At 33.9% G+C, this 20,676-nt stretch overlaps 1 protein-coding gene across 2 annotated transcripts in view; it reads right to left on the bottom strand.

Moving 5' to 3' along the window:
* The window catches only part of DMD (dystrophin), a 767,992-nt gene that overhangs the window by 616,267 nt on the left and 131,049 nt on the right, over nt 1–20,676 (bottom strand). For both annotated transcript variants that reach the window (XM_062488103.1, XM_062488102.1), the window contains 5 exons: nt 18,377–18,547; nt 16,228–16,410; nt 14,550–14,684; nt 13,650–13,799; nt 6,144–6,305 (listed from right to left, as the gene is read on the bottom strand). In XM_062488103.1, the coding sequence (XP_062344087.1) occupies nt 6,144–6,305; nt 13,650–13,799; nt 14,550–14,684; nt 16,228–16,410; nt 18,377–18,547 (801 nt within the window). The remainder of the gene's footprint in view (nt 1–6,143; nt 6,306–13,649; nt 13,800–14,549; nt 14,685–16,227; nt 16,411–18,376; nt 18,548–20,676) is intronic.

The following is a 20,676-nucleotide window of genomic DNA, read 5'->3' on the forward strand; positions in this document are numbered from 1 at the left end:
AGCAGCTCCAGCACAGGGTGAAAAAGATGATTAAGAGATTGAATGTGGTTGTTTATTTGTTTTTTTTTTGTTTTTTTTTTTATTTTTCCCTGAAGGAAAACAACAGTTTTCATTGGTAAGAACATTAAAAATTAATCATAGGAAAAATTAGAAAAGCTATTTGCTTCATTATTCTTAATTCTTCTCATTTTCACAGTATCACCAGTCAGGCTGAGGGAAAACTGATTGAAGTATCCTGCAAGTACAACATCATCTTCATCTTAACGAGCTGTGCTATATCAAAAACAGTACATGATTTTTGGCATACTACTGACCAGAATCTATGTTCAGTATCAGTTTACTGTAGCTAAATGCACAATGACACACAGTTCATTATTATAATAATTTAATGTATTTTCTAACACATATTGCTTATTATGTCTGTCTGCAAAATCAGAGTGTACTCCAAAGAAAAACATCAGCTTTTTTTGGTTCACCATTAATCAAACTTACAAGACAAAATTAACTTAAGAAATGTTGGTTAGTGCAATGAAATAGTAAAGAATTCCCAGAAAATATGTTGAAAGATTATACTTCAGGAAGACTCACATATAATTATGTTAAAATTGTTAGAAAATAAGAAATTGTTATTAGCAGAATTGCTAGACAGCACTACTGAAAGGAATACCCTATGAAACAAAGACACAAAGTTATGCTCCCATCATGAGTTGCATTTGAGGCCATTACTCCTGCATTAAAAAGTGATTTTTTTATTTCATTTTTTTAAAATGGCATATAGCTTTTTTCAGATGCCCTGTAGACCAGCTATAATTGGTAATATATGTACATAAATTTATCTTACACCACAGTAACTTTAATAGTAAAAATTAATATACATGTATTTTTAATCACATTTTCATAGGTTATTAAGTTCAAAGCTGCATACACCATATGCTGCCTATTTTATATGGCTATTTTATGGTAATAATGACTTCTATACTGTTATAATGTCTTGAGTATTTCAACATTTAACAGAAAGCAGGTTTTTATAAGTTATACTGAATATGTATTTAAGTAAATTTTAACAGAAAAGAGAAAATACATGAAACCATTACGTCTATACTAAGCTTAATTGCAAGAATATATATGATTCTAAATTATTCAGTACTATTTGGAGAATTAAAATATTTTCTAAAGCCAAGTATTTGTAAAAGAAAAATAATGAGCAGAAAGCTCCAAATTTAGATGACTTTTCTTTTTTCTTCTAAAATGATTATAATTGTATATTTTGATTCCTCATATTTTGATTTTTCCTTGACAGTGATATTTGATGAATAGCCAGAAACATCCAGAGTAATAATAGAACTTTTCTAAAATTTAAATTTCATTTTTGAGAAAACAAAAATGGTTAATTAAAAGAATTATTCCATCATGAAGAGAAGGTTTATTTAATTGTTGAGCATTTATTTTATCATTATTTAATTTTTTTTTCCTGAAATGTGTTTGAGTTGTAACAGGATTATCTTCCATTTTTGTGCTGTACATGAACCAAACAGGTGGTGATTTAATTAGCACCTGAAGTCACTATTTTTCCACAACTTGGATGTTAGAACTGCATATGAAAGAAAGAAGGAAGTCTGAATTTTTAAAAAATATACTACATCACACCCTGTATTGCAACAGTTTGCTTCCCCACCTCATCAACAATCTGGTTTTTGGTTGCATTTTCCAATTTACTTTGTTCAGTCTCAGAGTCACTCTGGAAAGCACATAATTGAACAGTTCTTTTCTGAATAGGTCAGAACAACACAGCACAGATAAGAGTAGTGTTTATGCAATTAAGTGTTATGGGACATTGCATAGAGATTGTTCTATCTTACTATTTTAAATTACTCTGCAGGAGAGAGACGAAGCATCATCTTTTCTGACATCAACATGTGGAATTGGAGAGAACAAACATGTTAGAGGAAAAGTGAAAAGTTAGTAATGCTTACAGGAAGGAAAACCTTTTTTTTAAGGCAGAAAAATTAAATCAGGCATTAACAGATATAAAATAATTTATAACATTTGCCTGTGATGTCCATTATAATTCAATTCTTAAATGACCACTTTCACTTTTGTGTCTCTTCTGACTCACAAATTTATTGCATTGACTTCTTAACATCCATAAGAAAACACTATTTTTTCTTGTATTATCCCCATCTCTTATTTTCTCAGTGATTCCTATTTATTTTCTATTTTTTTAGTAAAGAGCAAAATTTGCCTTCATTTAATTTCTGGAATATCAGAATATAATGTACTGTATGTAACCAAGCTAAACTACTGTGCACAAATTATTGTGTCCTACAGGTTAAGGATTCTCATTTGCCATCACAGGCAATCTTTCAGGAAATTTGCAAAACTTTTGTTCTTTCACATACATAAAACACATAACACACATAGAAGACTGTGTAACAACAACAATGACATACAGGTAATTCTTAACTCAAACTGCATGCTTTTTTTCTGGACACTAACTTTCAATAAATATTAACTGGAGCATCCAAATGGGAAAAGAAAGGTAGAATAGGGTAGAACCGTTACTGACAAGGCAATACTGAACAGGCTGGACACGAGAAATGCAAGTAAAACACAGTGCTCAGATGCTATGGAGATGTGGAGAGGGTGACAACCTGTATAGTACAAAAATCTGCATAGATATTCAAACTTAACAGTTAACAAAAATAAGCTTATGCTTCTGAATAACACTTATCAGCTCTTCCCTCTGACCACTGATCCACGCATGGCTGAACAAAACAATCCTCACAATTTCCAGCAGAGGAAAGGTAAGTGTAGGTAACTCAAACATTTTCCTAAATAGACAACTGTGAGTTCTTGGTCCCAAAATATCAGTCTGAAGGCAACGAAGCACGGCATCCATCATCTTGTAAAGTAACATCTTGAACAACTGAACCATTCTGCCATTGTATCGTCACATTAACTTTGGTTTTGAACAGAGCACAAAGATATTATAAAAACAGTATAATAGCCATCTTCACTTAGAAAACAGCCAGGCATATAGTGCTTATGCTATAGAAATGAAATTATCCAAGGATTTATTGAAAAGGTAGATTCTTTTTGCACTTTTCAAAAACACAGAGTTAAGTTATTCTCCATAGTTTGACTGGGGAGAACAACAGAAAAGTGATTTTTCATACACAGGTGACAAATGCAATAGCTTTCTTCTCTTTCCCATAATGTAAATATATTCATGTAATCACTCAGACTAAGCAGAAATACAAAGTAGGAATTTTCTCTTCCATCAAAATCACTGAATAACAAAGCTAGAAGAAATATTTGAAAATATTTTTGTCATATAAATGAAATATTTTTGGTACAGATTTATTTTTGTCCTGTCAGTTAAAGAATAAACTTTAAAAAAGTCACAAACTGCAAATTCTTGTGATGATGACTTCATTCTCTGTATTTTTTTTGGTAAGTTTAGGAATATGAAAAATTCTTTCACTGGGATCATGAGATCAAGCATCATACAAATAGTATTCCTTTTCAAATATTGCTCTAGAACTTACCTCACTCAAGATTTTGGCATAATTTGGCCTTGAAGAATCTGTAGTGGTTTAACAGGGTGCTTACTGTTAGGTTTTTTTGTCTGAATACATCATCTTTAGTTGTACTCCAAATAATTCAACACTGACTCCCTAGCATTAAAGTCTCAGCGCCACATGGTGGAGTAAGAAGCACACAAAATTTACGTTCAGAAAGTGATCCTAAGAAGTTGAACAGCGCACATTTTACTCTGCCTTCTTTTTGTCCAGTTTCTGAATAAACTAAACTGATTTCTTCACTTAAAAAGTGGAGCTAAATATTTTGTTTTCTCAGGTTAATTTCTGATCAACTGAAGCAAAGATTGTTCCTCCTATCAATGCTCTAAATGGATTTGAATTTTTTTGAAGCAAACGCACAGAGCTCCCAAGCTCAGCAGCTTTCTGTTTATAAATTCCTCCATATGTTCTTTTAGAAAGGCAACACATATTGCTGAATGGGTTGCTAAATCCCACAGCATGGATAAACTGATCCCTGCCCAGAAAGCAACATCACTGACTGAAAGATTCCCATTCCAGCTGTGCAGACACCACTGCAGGTATCTCATATGAATGAACTCTTTTCAGCTCTACAAGAGAATGGTGCCAGCAGAAGCTCCACAGGAGACGTGGCCATTCAGGATGTGTTCTGCAACTGGCTGGGGTGGCTCTTTGCTGGAGGAATGACTCAGTCTACCTACCCACTTAAAAATGATTGTTTATTCTCTTTCCCTCTAAGGATTTTAAAGAGATTCACAACTGAACTTCAGAGAACTTCAATATTTGCATTAGACCTGTTCAGTTGCTAATTAAGTTTTTTTCATTAGCTCTCACTGGCACCATAAAATAAAAACATGAAAGGGAAAAACTCAGCAGCCTGTATGCTGGTTTTCCCACAGTGGATATAATACAATCAGGTGAACCTGACATTAGACAATAAAATCTGCAGAAAAACAACAAGTTCTGTAAAGGCACTGAGCTGAAATTTTCTTATGCAAGTGTGCTAATTAAGGTTGACTGGGTTTTGTGCTTCAGTTTTTGAAGTTCTGAATGACTTTGCTTTATGCTGTAATAATTCCCAACATGGTATCTGATGATGCACCTAAATTGGATGCATCCATGGGAGGTGTGAAACATGTAGGGGTCCACACACACCAGAAAAAAAAAAAAGTACATTTTCATATATTTTTTCTTATGTATTCACTTTATATAATTACAAGATGAGAAATTAAACTGATGCATCTTTAAAAAAATACTATTTTTTACCTCATTAAAAAAATTGCTTACATCATCCATATTTCTAAGAAGAAAAATAATTCGAGAGTCAACAGATAGCTAACATTGTTTAGGATTCAAACTGAAACAATTTTTCTAAATCTGATATTATACAGATAAAATAGAAGAAAATAAAGTAAGATAAAATTATTTTCAAAATAATACTGAATCCAGATGCGATCCTATTTTCCAAATATAGCATTTATAGACCCAAAATACGTATAAAAATATCTTCATGTACCTACAAGCACACACACATAAAATGTAACTGAAAGGTACATCCATCTACACGTTAATTCAAAAGACATAGTAGTGTTTATTTTGTAAAGGAGAGAAAAAAATATTTTCAGGCTTCATATATTCAGCTCTACTTATATTTAAGATCATCTAAGATACTCTGTAAAAGATTATTATTATTTAGAATTATTTAAAACTCTATGGGCATGCCAAGAAACCCATAATTGAATGTATCTTCTAAAATAATTATAAAAACACTCATTTTCAACTTCCCTGTAGCTTTTTCTCCCTGTTTACTTTCATAATCTGACTGCATAAAATGTAATGGAATTTGCAGAGAAATTGAGGCATATAACATTGTAGAGTGTTGATAGTTTTATTGCAGAGATGCTTGATTTTATTTCATTCATATTCTTACCCTCTTAATGCTGCACTAAAGCAGACGTTACAGAAGAAAGAAGGAGTAAAAAGGATAATCAGGTATGCAATTTTATTTCAAAGAGTAAATAAACCATGTGTAAAGATTGGGAAAAGCTTTTTCTATTGAACTTAGGTGATCTGCAAAAATTTAAATATAAGTACATTGATGTACTTATCATGCACAATCAATCATCAATCATCTACAGTCTTATAAGTACATTGATGCATATTATGAAATAATTAACAATACTGTCTATGTTTCAATAATTTAATAATAAACCACATAATCAACTTTGCAAGACAGTCATGTAAGAGTAGTGAGGATGACGAGTTTCCTCTTTCTAGGATGAGAGCTGGATTTTAAAGAACCATGATGCTTATCATTGCCTTTTTAAAATTACTGCATAGTCTTCCATTACATTTATTGTCCTTTACATCTTCTGGACTGGTAAATAATATAAATCAGAAGGAAAATATGACTTTACTATGAGAGTAGCTTAAATTTCTCAAAGTAATCCTACACAAAATTTGCTTGCACTTTGCTGATCATGTTGCAAATCCTCTTTAATGCGAGGCTGAGGGATGACCAAACACTCTTTGGTTGATTAAGAAAACTAGTAAACACGTAAGATCAACCTGTGTATAACTTACCTGTGCTTCCTGAGGGACCTGTGCTGCATCCACTCTGTCTGCAGTGTAGGCTGCTAACTGTTTGTCAATAGCAGCCAGAGACTCCTGGATCAAGCGCAGGGTTTTGTCAGTCTCCTGTGCAGATTGAATACTCTGCTCAAGACTTTTCTGTCTTCTCACGGCCTAGAAACAACAACAGCGTTAGCAGCTTTCACAGTAATAATCCATATACTACATGTTTTTTCCACACCTTTTTTTTCCCCCCAAAATTCAGGCAAAGAATCAGACACAGGAGTCCTGAGTTGTGCTCATCCACCTTTTTGTAGGATAAATTGCGCATCTTTTTGCCACCCATTCAGTTTTCTCGTCAAGAAAAAAACAGATTGCACAGACAAGTTCTAAAAAGCAAAGGATCCCAAAAAACCCAAGGTGTAAACTGAGGATTTCTATTCCAAGTGCAAGATGGCAAAGCTGCATAAGCAAGCCATCCTGACAGTGCTGTCTTCCTTTCTGAGGCAGAGAGGTCCTCCTGATCTTATTACATAATTCAAGAGACTGTGTTTACTGAGAGTAGGGTTACTGTCATCACAATCCTATCCAAAGCAATCCACCTCAGTAAGTGAGAGGGATAAAGACTCTGCTGAGCTGGATTTCTCTTATATGAAGCATAAATAGCTGTTTGGAAGAGGCAATGCCTACTTTCTTCCTCCTGTGGGGAAAACAATTTAAAAAGTTGAATCTTGCTTCTACACCACCAGCAGTACCACCATGGCTTTTTATACAATTCTTTTTTGGAGAAGGTTGTTTTCCTTCCAAAGGAGCTCAGTTTATTGTTTAACAAATCAGGACAATAAATCCTCCATCCAAGTTGTCCTTAGAACACACATATATTAAGCACTTCACATAAATGAGTCAGCTTTAAATATTATTTGCAACACTTTAATAAGGCATTTATCAGGTAATAAATAATCCAGTACATTCTTCCATCTGTCATTGTGTCTATCCACAGACTCATTTTATTTGGACCCCAGCCACTGCCTAGCAGAGTTTCTGCTTTATACAAAGCACACAATAATTACCAGCAACTCCAAATACTCCACAGTTTTTGTGTGCTCAAGTCCAGCCACATTGCTGCCCACAGAATAAGGTGACTAACTTAATTTGACACAAATCAAAGGTGAAACAAGCACTCTTTAAATAACATTGCTAGGTATCCTGACATTTTTCAAGTCAAATCACGCTCTGTCTCTCTGGTAAGCCAGCTATAATTTAATTTGATTTCATAACCATTATGACACTCTTGCCTTGAACAAAAACATCTCTCAGCCATTCAGTGAGAATATTTGATACATCTGCACTTCATGGAGCTCACATTCTCACTGAGCTTCACATACAGCAAATGAAGATTATTTCTTGAGAGCATTCTTAGCTAGCTGTTTGACTTGTTTAAAGGATAGGGATCTAACCAGTATTTTCTATATTTACTTTTGTAAGCTGCTTTGTGCTATTTCAAAACAACTGATCAGATAATCTTGTATCACCACAAGTTCTAGGAACCTTCTCTGGAACTGAGCAGCTTTACACATCAAACTCACGCTGTCAGTGTTAAAGGGTGCACCTGAACCACCAAGGTATTATTACCCTACTGCAGTACTAAGGCTTGCCACTTAAATGACTTCTAGCTTCATCTGATTTGAGATTTTAACACAAAAATCTTCTCAGCCTGTTCAAAGCAGTGAGTTTTAAAACCACAGCTGAATTTAAAAGCCACCACTTCCATTTACCTCGGCATTACTTACTACTGCTCTGTAAGCCTGGCTAAGGTGCAGCCTCTATCTATCAATTTGCGTCACTATGGGGTAGATTCAAAGACACATTAGATCAGAAACAGGATAAGTAGCTTTCTACATCTATTGGGTAAGGCCATCCTCCTGGAAGCATGGAAAACCATGGAGTACTTCCCTGCTTTTTCTGATCTCTGTGGTTAACTGCTAGGACCAACACACCAGCAGAATCTGGTCCTCCTGAGGGCTGCAGTGTCCTTATGTGCAGAAAAGCCTTTTAAAGGAAGACACTGATAGAGTTCCATTCTTATAAGTAATCCAAAAAAGTGTCTCCACTTTCTGAAGAATTCAAAACACTGGACACAAATTTGGTGTTACATCTGTCTAATAAACTAGTTTCATAGCAACACCTGAAGTTTTGAACCTCTGTTAAATGCTGCCCCATGTTAACTACTATTTGGAATTAGGAACCAGTGTAAGTACAGAAACATTTGCTGCCAGCCTGAGAATCAGAGTGCATGCATGCAATGAAGTAGCAGAATGCATGAGAATTCCCAAAGACTTATGACCCTATAAAGAATAAGTGGTGATTGAAAAATTCTCATCTTTGTGCTGATATAATCAGAAACTATGTATAAAAATATCCCATTTTAGAACACAACTGGAAAAAAATATTTTCAAACTCATTGATCAAATATTATAGCAGATAAGTTCAAGAAAAAATTACAACAAATTCTTGCCTGAGTTTGACTGAATTTTTACACTTGTATTTCAAGCAAATATAAAGTCAGATATATATTCATGCTTGTGATGTCGTTATGTGCACACAACACAGAGCCAAAAAACTCCCCTGTCATAGTCCTCAGAGGGAATTTGATTACAAATTGAGAACCTGTGTGACATTTTGCCTCTTCCAAGTCATCTTTTCCCAAAGCTGTGAACAGTTTAGGTGAATGAATGGATGATGTCAAACCAAGAGCAGAATGCAGCAGGAGAAGAGAGGAATTATTTTGACAATAGGGGAAGAGAGAGACAGCTGAATTTTGGGAAATGGTACCTTCAGAGTTGTGGTGATTTTCTCAGATGTAAGTGGGTGTTACTTTAATTTTTTTGTCTGCCATGCTTACTGGAAACTGACCCTCCTTGCATGTTCATCTAAAGTCAAGCTCATACGTGACCTAGTTGAATTCCCACGACAAATGGAATGAAAATCTGCACTGTAATCTTATAAAAGGAATCACACACTCATGTAATGTAACATATTTCTCCAGGACACAACAGTTGATTCAAAGATCTAATCTTTTTCACTAAGTAGGCCTTTGGTACTGCCACTGGCATGGCAGAATATTGAATAAATTCTATTAAGGGGAATGCAACAATACTGCGAAGCCACCTTCTTCTCTTTCAGTAGAAAAGAGTTGTTGGTGGGTACAAGCATTAGAGTGCTTTACAAAAAGGAGTAGTCCTACTACACATTTATGTCTGTGGAGCCGAGTTTCCAACTTGTCCTTAAAACTCATGTCTGTGTGAAAATCTATACGGGCCTATTTTTTAAGAACACGTGAGGGTTCAGAGCTGAAATTTTAAATATTTATGATACAAAAAATATTCTAATTTATGATGTTCTGGGTGATTCATTTTTTGATTTATTTCCTGAAATATTATGGGTTCTCTATTCCATTGTGGAAAAAAAAATAGATAGCTTAACATTGTAGTGTGTAAATGGGTCTGAGAACATAAAAAGAAGCTCCAGCTTTGCTATCAGATCATATTCAATAAAGCTGAAGGCTTTGGTCTTTAAAGAGAAGTGGATGACAGTAAATTGCTAAATAGAAAATCCCAGGAAAGTAAACAACGGCTTAATTATTTCTGAGCCAGCAAAAAATGTTGACAGCTATCAAGGAAAACTAATGAAAAAAAGAAAAAAATCTGCTGCTAGGCACTATCAGAATGAAAGAGAAACAAAAAATAAAAAAAAAAAAAAACGGATTTTTTTTTTTATTTAAGTCTCTACATGGATTTTATAGATTTTTAGTGGTTTTATGAAAAACATAACACTTTTTATGATATAATATCCTGCATAAACATGTTTACAATTTACCAAATGTCAATTGAAAATGCAGGAAATAGCAACATTACATATTATCCATATAAAATACAGTATTAGGGGAAAGGACCATAGTTAATTGCTTGATGCTGAATGTTATAATGTTATATTTATAGATATCGCCACTTTTTGCTTAAATAATACATTTAAGCAAATTTATAATTTATAATACAATTAAGCAAATTTTGTCTATTTAGTGACATCAGTCACACATGCAGTTACTAAGATGTTGGTTAGAGTTTTAAGGAATTTAAAACCAAATAATGTTATTGTAGTAGTTGTCAGTGTTTGGGCTTTGAGAGAATAATAGAACAAAGCCTTTAGAAAATGATAGCACATTTACTACAGGGTATATTTATTTAAAATGCAGAATAAAATTAATTACTTAGCTTACAAGTCACAACTAATGGAAAAGGGTTTGTTAAGAAAGGCAGCAAATTGTACCTGATTTTTTTTTTTTTTTTACTCAGTTATACTCTTGTGTTATTGAAAAATGTTGCCACAGGCAAAGTTGGAAGGTTAAGAAATTTTAAAATTCCTTCCTAACTTGTTTTTAAATTATTTTAAAATTTTGCGTGACTCTTGGTTGCGACTGAGATATATCACTACATTTCTGTACCCCTCATATCAAATTCCAAACATGTTAATCTCCACTTAATCTCAGAGTGGATTAATGTTTGTGCTTAGACTTTAATTAGAAACACCGGGGATTTTTTTAATTTAAATTTTTATCATTGGACATGTTAATTTTCATTATCCTCCAACCCAGAATTAATTCTTCTGCAAGTTCTAGGAATACTACCCAGTGTGTTTATTGGGAAGATGGCTACAAATATTTGACCTCCCAGCCATTAAGGGATATTCAACTTGGATCAACTGAATTCCAAAACTGCAAACTATACCAAAGAAGATTTTCTATCTCTTTAGGTTTTCACTGCAGGCAGATAATGCCTCAGAACTTGCAAAAGCAGCCCTCTTAGCAACCTTCAAAGCAGTCATTTGTACATGGGGCATGAAATATTTCTCCTCTGAAGAGCAGAGCAAAACAGAAAAATTGTGTCAAATGATGAATGTGTGCTCTTTGAAGGAAACCAAAGGTAATCTTCAGGGGAATCCTGCAATGAATTAAAAGACAGAACCCAATAATAATAATTGAGTCTAGTGTAAAGCCCATGTGAGCAATAATGTTTTGTACAGTTTACTGTAAGCATAGTCTCAAACATATCTGATTGACATTTCTGAAGTTTGCTGGACAGGATGTAAGTCCCTTTCACCATTGATAGTTGCTTGCAATATTAGCTTCAAATTCTTCAGTGTTTCTTAAATCCCATATATAGAGTTGTAAGTGAATCAGTCCTTGAAAAGTAAGAATAGGGTATACCTTGCTTATCAGTCAGCCCCAAATGTTCAAAAACAAACTAAACACACTCAGTCTTTGTTAACCAAAGAAGATAAGGCACACAAACATAAAGCCATTATCTGCATTTAAAAATGAATCTCCAGCTCAGTAGCAGAGCTGCGCTGTCTTGCAGCATCATTCACATAGAAGTTGGTTGGTTTGGTTGCTCTATTAGTAGTGAATAAATATTTCACATATCAGCTTCTGCCCACATGAGCTTATTGTCTTCGTAATTACCCCCACAATTATTCAAATAAAAACAAATAACTTCACCACTTTAGGACTGTCAATTAGCCTGTCTGAAGAAGTGACCTTGAACACGAGCTGATTTGTGTTATGAGCCTGTAATATATTTTTATATAAGGAGAACACTGCTTGAATTTCAAGAGACTACACAAACAGCACAGAAAATTCAGTATCAGGAATTGATGAAAAAAACCCACATTTTTTTCCACTTCAGAGTTAGATCTCACCATTATAATTAAACTATTTAATATCTGATCAAGCTTTCAAAGAAGCTTTTAAAGAAGCCCTCCACCCCAATTTTTTTCTATCATTGAATGAAATTGCAGAGCAGTGAATAAATTTCTAATATATTTTGCCTAAATACTCATCCAAATTATTTCCAGAATTTCACACATCTTCATTATGTGTTTTTGACACTAAATCTCTGCAGCTTTTATGAATTTTGATTTTCTATCTATTAGTGATGACTGAATAGTATTCAACTATCATTCAAAAAGGCTCTTTGAAATTGTTGTTCTCACACCCTGGAAGCCTTCTGCATATTCCTAGTTTTTCAGTCAGTAAAAAAATAACAAATAAGAAGAATAAGAATTCCAGATAGTCTATATGCTTTCAAACTGAAGTGAGATTATCTAAAAAAAAAAAAAAAGCTACAAAAAGAGAAGATGTATAGATGTACAGAAATGTATAGTTACTTTTATGTCTGGCTACAGACATAAAAATATGTGGATGCCTGCACTGCACCAGAACTATCACCAGGCTCTTTCCCTCCCCATCCTTCAAGTTTATTATCAGAACAGCTGAGGACCCTTCTATAATTTTTATTGTACTGTTTGTACTTCCACTGTATTAAAAAACAAGTGTATTTCTAGTACCATGAAAGAAGGAAAATTGTCACGGTACATTGCAATCCTTCTAATACAGCTGCTTTCTAGAAATCTTCACTGGTGCATCATTTATATCTTTGCAACAGAGTAATTTTTGACAGTATTTGTAGCTTCTCTTCAAGCATGTTCTGGTTAAAGTCATAAAGGTGCTTTCTACATCCTTTGCTAGGTCTTTCCCTAATAATTCTTTCACTAAGTACTGAGTTCATATCTTTCTCATATTTGTAGCATATTGCTAGGTTTGGTTCTCCTTGTGCTACACATTTCTATATTGAAGTGTCTTTTAAATCTTTTAATGATAAAAATACACTTATTTATTGTTTAATAAAAATGTCTCTATTAGAAATATTACTCATATTTAATGTTGAAAATAATTTGCTCCTTGCTAAGTGTTTTGTCAGGGAAAGTATCTTATATATGCAATTAAAGTTTGAATCCGCTAGATGGTCAGTGCAATTTTGAAATATTGGGGTCACCTATTTTACTGGTTTTGGCTGGGTCTGAGTTAATTTTCTTCACGGTAGCCTTTGTGCTTCAGTGGTTTGTATTGGTGGCCAAAACAGTGTTGATAACACAGAGATGTTTCAGCCATTGCTGAGAAGGGCTTACACAGCACCCAGGTCTTCTCTTTATCACTCTGTCCTTTCCAGTGACCAGGCTGGGCTTTGAAAGGACACTGCCAGGACAGCTGACCTGAGGGTGAGCATCACACAGGGTGATGCTCAACAACAAAAAGAGGTGAGGAAAAGTGTTTCCAAAATTGTCATTGCATAGGGACTAGTTGAACATCAGTCTCCTGGAGGTAATTTCTTCTGCATCACTTGTTTTTATCCCTTTTTTCTTTCACTTATAAAATCATCCTAATCTCAATGCATGAGTTTTCTCACTTTTGCCTCTTCTATAATCTCCACCAAAGTACCAGGAGATATGGAGTCTTGTGCTGCTTTGCTGCCTACTGGAGTTAGCTCATCACACCCATGAAACCAATTCTAATGTAAAATATGGTTTGTGACCTGTTTAGGAACTGTACCAACAAAATAACTTTTATTTTTTTTAAATGGTGTTAGACTATCCTCTACTTAGTAGGAGGATCATTAAATATACCTCCTGTTGTAGTTCTTCCCACCGAGTATTGAACTTCTCAAGCTTCTCATTGATCAATTCATCCAAGATCCCGCCATCAGTCAAAGTCTGAGCCAGTTCCCGAATCTGGTTGCGATTATCTTCTGGATGTCTCATTAAACGTTCCAAAGACTGAAAAAAAGTCAAAAAAAGTAGTTTATTTTCCTTTTTGTAAATAAGGTTCTACAGAACAATCCAAATTTGCCTTAAAAGATAAGAAAGAAATGTCACATTTCATATACAATTAAAATAGAGAAGAAAAAAAAACAAACCTATGTTCCATGCTTTGAGAACTAATGTTCTGTACTATGTATTATGAAGCACAAAGATTTCTCATAAAGCAATAAATTTACTGCTTAATTTTAAAGATGTGGACTATACCCAGTGAGTTTGGTGACAGTATTTGAACCTTAATATAAAAACTTGCTTGAGTATCTAAATGGATGAAATTCAACAGCAAAAATGGATTAGCAATGCAATATTTTGTATTTTGAGGCATTGCATTTATTTAATGTCTACTAATTTTAAAGGCTCCATGAATAAAAATTAAAGAATAATAAACAAAGTTGCACTGCTATGATGAAAACTTGCTCTCTCTGAAGCTTTCAACATTTTTTGACTGACTGAAGTGAGATTTCTTTTTAAAGAATGATTATTTTATCATTACCAAAGCTTTCTATGATAGCCAGCACAACATATTTAATTATAATTTGATTTAGGAGGGTTTGAATTCAAAACCTCATTTATTGAATCTAGTAAGAATTTAGGACTTCCACAATATTTCACACTTTGTTAATGTGCAATGTTAGCTCATAGTTTGTTTAGAATGACATTAAATTAATCAATACATATGTTTTGGTTATTATTTAAGTCAACACTTACATCTAAAGACTCAGAAATCTCTTCAGCACCTCCCTGGATGTTTTCAGTTGCTTTGAGTTTCAGTTCAATCTCATTCAACCACTTATTTTCTGCATCCAAATACGACAATAATTCACGCCAACATGCCCATACCTCCTGATGAAGAAAAGGTTTAGTTAGATTGAAAGTCTTACAGAAAATTTTCACTCATTAAAATACTGAAAACATTCATGCTTCTTCCCCAAAGCAACATGGTTGATACCTGAGGCTTATGGGAACACATAGTAGATTTTATTTCCCAGTACTCATATGATCCAAATTAATATAAAACACAAGAAAATCATCATTTTGATCAAACAGAGCAAAACCACAGCAAATAACATGAAAAAGTGAGCTCTTCTACAAAACACAACTTGAATTTTCATTTTCACGTATTATCCTCTTTATATGATTTCTTCAAATTTTCTTATATAATTTTAGAAGTGAGCAGAATTTTGAAAGACCCATGTTATAAATTTATGTCTTTGCTATAAAAATGCACTTAGATTCCCTATATATTCTATATGCTAATTGCTTAAATCACAGGTTTATAAAATGTCAGCTTTTAAGATTTCAGACTAAAATCTCTATGGAAATTAACTCTAAACTACATTTAGAGCAATTTATAGACCTTTTAAGTGCTAGAGTACTAAAGATAATGTTGTGAAATATTCTTATTCTCCTGAAATTAAATTATTGCCTAATATTTTATTTATACAGTGCCTGAAGTTACTTAAACAAGCAGATAAAAATGGCACTTTATATGCAAACAAAGCATTCAAATGCTCCATAAATAAACTTTCCTTCATTCCTTCTTTATGTTAGTAGAAGTTAAAGTCAAGTTGTTGAAATGCATCACACTCTTGATAGAAAAAGCTTCCCAGAGTGCGATTCATCTCACCTAACTTTGCTCACACCAAATGAGGGTTATAGAGGGTTATTAACCTGCAAAATACATCATCAATGATCAGGGTAAATATAGATTACCAGTTTAAACTACACACCTTATTTTTCACAGTTAATTTTAGACAAGATAAACTTTACTCTGGTATATTATTGTCCTGCATGGGGTTAGCTCTTGCATATTACCCACAAACAAAATTTAGCTCTTGCAAAATTCCCAACAAAAAAACACACCCCGTTCACTGTGGCTACTGTACAACATAAAAGCAGTCCCATGGCAAGAATATGCAATGTAGTTGGCCAAAATGGTAGGGTTAACTCAAAATGCATGAGAAATATTCAGGTTGCCAGTACATCACATACTGCTCCCATGCTGAGATAACACCACCTGACCAGCTTCAGGGACATTCTTTCAAAATCCTTAGCCATGGAAGAGAGAAGCCTAGAGGAGTGGATGAAGAGAACATGACAGGGTTGCAGCAAAGCCAGATTTCTGGCTTGATCTGAGGAGCGATAAGAACCTTGAGCAGCCGTCGCTCTCTCTGACCTAAGAACCATGTCTCAGTCTTCTCTTGCAACATGACTTTCCAGCAGATAGGATTCTCAAATTAACTTTGTGTGTGGCTCATAACATGGGGTATTAGGTATATGGCTCATAAAGCCAGGATAGCCACAATCTTACATGATAAAATAGCCATGTTCTCCGCCTTCTTCCAGTTAGAAGGGCCATAAATACAAGACTGGCAAGATATCAAACCTCCAAAGTCTTCCACTTTCCATTCAGCCTGCTGCAGAGCTGTTGGTAGCTGGTAATTAGAACACTGAGCTCCTTTTTCAAAGCTTCATGAGCTGCTGGTGGAGCCTTTGCTATAAAGTTATTCACAGAATCTGTAATAAGCTTCACTTTCACCTCTTTCTGCAGGGCTTCCTCCTTTGCTCTCTGTAAAGGAAAAAAAGAAGTTGTAGTCCTGGCTTAAGAAGGAAAGTTATTTTTAGTAACTATCAGAATTTTCTGACAGAATTCAAGAGGGAGAAAAAGGCCCAAACAACACAACAAAAGAAAATGCAGTAGGAGACATTTAATTGCAAGACCTTCTGACATAATTTGAATGAGTCAAAAAAACCTTTTATTTCATTTTGTTGCCAATATACAATACTCAATACAATTTAACATCTCGCAACTATCTAGTGTTCTGGAGCTCTCACACTAATAGAACATTTCAGTACTTTTTCCCCGCAAGTAATACTTCAAACATAATTACTTATGGACCACAACCAGCCAAGAAAAGAAAAAAAAAAAGAAGGAAAATTTGTTGTGTTAAAAATTCCAAAATTCATGTACCCAGATTGAAAGGCAAAATCACAAGAAAGTCACCAAAAAAAAAAAAATAAAAAGGGAAAAAAGAAAATACTCCTCATCACTATCATTAACCTGCATTAAAAAAGAAAGTCAGAAAATAATTTTACTCTATTGTATATTCCACACTTTTGCTACTCTCTCTCTTTTCATGTGGTCCCATGAAAAAGATTTTAATGTGGAAAACGTACTGCCTCCTCTGAAACAGTGCTTTCTGGTGTCTATGACTAGAATTTTATGAGAACTGGAAACATAGTGATGAGTGCCTATGGGCCTTCACAGGAATTTACAATGAGAACTCCCTGCCCAAAGAAATATCAACCATATTCATTTATTTTTTTCTCTCTCTCTCTGGGTCTAAGGAAGTTCATGAACCAGAATAAGAGTGATCAGGCTGCCATCGCAAGAGGAAGTTTACAAGGTTGCTCTTGACTTTCCTCTTCTCTAGTTGGGGGAAGAAATGGGCTGCAGAAAGAACACAGAATTCTGGTCCAGATTTTCTCTGCTGTGACATCAGGACAAATGATATGGTTATTTCCTAGGTCAAGGTGTCACAAGGTGTCTGAACATGGCTGTACTTCATTTGGGTACAGAATATCTACTAGGAATCCATAATGGTGATTTAATATAACACTATACATTTTAGCTGTTTTAATATGCAGTGCAATGTATAAAACTGAGTTTTGCTATTTATTTACTAAAAAAGAACTGCATATTTAGAGCAGATATTTAATATTGAAATTTGTCTCATTTACGATTGAGTTGTTCCATAAATTTCCTTATATTCTGACTGGAAGCAAATTATTTGTCAGTAAATAAATAGATTATCAGTTGCATGTCTGAAACTCTCAAGAACTGGGAAAAAAACATGGAAAATGAACAGTTTGAAAACAAAGCGTTGGATAGATTGTCAAAGCTATATATATATAATGACAGACAGGTTATAATCTGGTTTCCTGAATAGCACAAGCCAAAAAATTCACCTTTGAAATAAGAATTAAGCTCACATCCAGTGGCTTAGCAAGAGTGTATTTAAACATATATCAGAAATTAGTAGTTTTGTCCAAAAGCCATGTTCATCCTACATGAAGGAAACATCTCATTAATAAATTGAGATCTAAATATTCTGTTTCTATATTCCTATGTTAAAGACATAACATTGATACATGGCACACACCAAGATGTATCCTAACATCCTGTTTCTTTTCCTGATCATTCTAATGCAAAGAGAAGACATAAAACCAGTTTCACTCCACTGCTGCTAACACCCAATTTTCAGGTATTATTCCTTAAGCGAAAGATTGTTGAACCTACATCCAAATCATTATCCAATAAAGCAAATTGGAAAAAATAGCCATGTGGTGTTGAGGAATATCAAATATCTTGTAGCATATTCCAAATAGTAATTACTTCAAATGACCTATTATGCTTATCTTTAGGCAAGTAGATCTGAAAAGGCTCGTTCCTAAGACAAAGAGTAGACTCTCTTTACAGCAAGATTTTCAAAAAGAAGTTTGAACACAGCTCAAGGAATTAGTTAATCTTTTACCTTCAGTTCCTCAACAGCTTTCTGCAACTCATCAGGTGTCTTATATTCAAAATCTCTTTCCAGATATTCTTCCTCAGCTTGTGTTATCCACTCATGCATCTCTGACAAATCCTTTCTCAGACTCACAGTCTTATCCAAACCACCTTTTAATGCAGCCTTCTTAGCATAGGCCTTTAAGAAAGAAAAGATTACATACTACTTCAAGCAAAGCTACTGTACAAACTTGACAATGTTTTAACCCTGAAAAGAATCAAGTTAAATCCTATATTAATAACATTTCTGTAATTAGGCAGATGTTAAGAAGTAATTAGATAGATATTAATAACAATCAAGAAAGTACTACATCATTTTTTTAGCAAATCATGGCTGTGCAGAATGAGTTTGTAACTATTCTAGAATGAAAATGTACACCATATGCTGGTGTCATCAGAAAACAAATCTGGAAAAGAACATCTCCCAGGGATTATGCTCTGTAGGATGTGAAAAGAATAACCACAGGAGACTTTGAAATTTCATTCAAGGGTGAAACCAAATGCTTTTGAGCTATAAAGTCAGATGACCTTCTCACTAGTTCGAATGCAACACTAGAGAGCAAAGCAATATGCATATCTTTCTTCTGTTGATTAAGTCATTAGTGAATCTCTCAGAAAGGTGAATATCCTAAAAATAGTTAAAGAAAAAAAAACAAACCACAATCTCCTACTGGAAGAAACTATTGTAAAGAGAAAAAACACTACTGGTAAAAGATTTACCAATCACTAAGTGGGGGGTCATATAATTCTGTTATATAGCTCATGTTTACAACTAGATAATATTTTAGATAATTTCTTCCCTAAACATTTTCTGATTCTATAAATTGTGCATTAATGTATCAAAACCGTCCCTGATCATTCCATTTACCGTCTCTGAAGAGCTTTAAGAATTTTGCATCAAAAAAAGGAAATTGTAGTGGTGCCACTTCTCATAGTTGGGCTGGCAGAGCTTATTGCTCCAATATTCTGCTGTGTGATGCTGCTTCAGTAAACATTATTTTCAGTAATATCAGAAGAAATTTTCTTAGTATTTGGTCCTAATTTCTGACATCTATTGGTTTGTTATTCATCCTTGAGGACTAGCTGTTAAACATAAACGCTGTTCTACATAAATGTTGTTTTACAGAACAAAATAGAGCAACAACCAGTGAGTATAAAAGCAGAATTGTATGTGGCTCTGCAAAGTTGTCTCTTTCTCAGTCCCAGCAGCAGAAAAGAGTATCTGAATTGCCAATGACAATTCCCAGTTGCCAGCTCTCACAGTCATATTAGCTGTATGTAACCCAACTGACATTTCCAAATCTTTTCAAGAAACTTCCACAAACTAAATTGATTTCTGTATTTACTACTCATGTGTTTTAATAGCTATTACTGAAGAAGTTGCATTAGAAACACCCACTGAGAGGGAATAATTTGTGCCTAGTATTGAATGAAATTATTACAGGCAGATTTTCAGGTAAGTCGAAAGAAAATTGTGACAGACTTCTATACTTGTAAGGCAATACTTGAAATTTCTTTGAGAAAAGTGCAAAGGTATCCAGTTTATTAATATCTCACACACACACACGCGTGCACACACACACAAAAAGAGAATTAAATACTCCATGGTAGTGAAGGGGGAAAGACTACAAAACTGGATCAATAAAATATTTTACAGGTTTCAAAGAGCAATTTTTTTTATAATGTGTTTATCAAAAAATATATAAAGACTATTTTTCACATGTAAAGTTATTAATAAAATATTTAGAAAATATTATACCTCATTAAAAGGGAACACTTTTATGATAATATACATTAAAAAGACAGACAAGAGAAAGTAGGAAAAATTGAAAGGTAATACAACATGCAAAAACTTTTATTTGAACTGCCATAAAGAGTAAGATTCCAAATGTCATCAGTGAAATAATAGTAGTTTTAGCTTCCTTACTCTGTAAAATTATTTGTTAATAATGCCTTTAACTAAAATGAGAGAACTATCCTTTCCTGTTATGTCCCATTCTCTGAAACCCATGTAACTACTGGAGACTCATTTATACACATGCATATGTGCATGCACTCTTAATTCTGAGTTGTTGAATTACGAACCCTTCACTGCTTTTTTCTACCAGAGTAATGACATGCAATTTCAATCATGGAGAATAAAACACAAAACTAAGTACAGAACTTCGTTATTTTGGCAAATGCCTAACCAACACCTTCAGAAATCTAGTTTTGCAGGAGCCAAAAATGATATTACTTTTAGATGTAATACATTAGTATATATATTTG

Source organism: Cinclus cinclus, chromosome 2 (assembly GCF_963662255.1).
Source record: "Cinclus cinclus chromosome 2, bCinCin1.1, whole genome shotgun sequence".
Classification (NCBI taxonomy): Eukaryota; Metazoa; Chordata; class Aves; order Passeriformes; family Cinclidae; genus Cinclus; species Cinclus cinclus.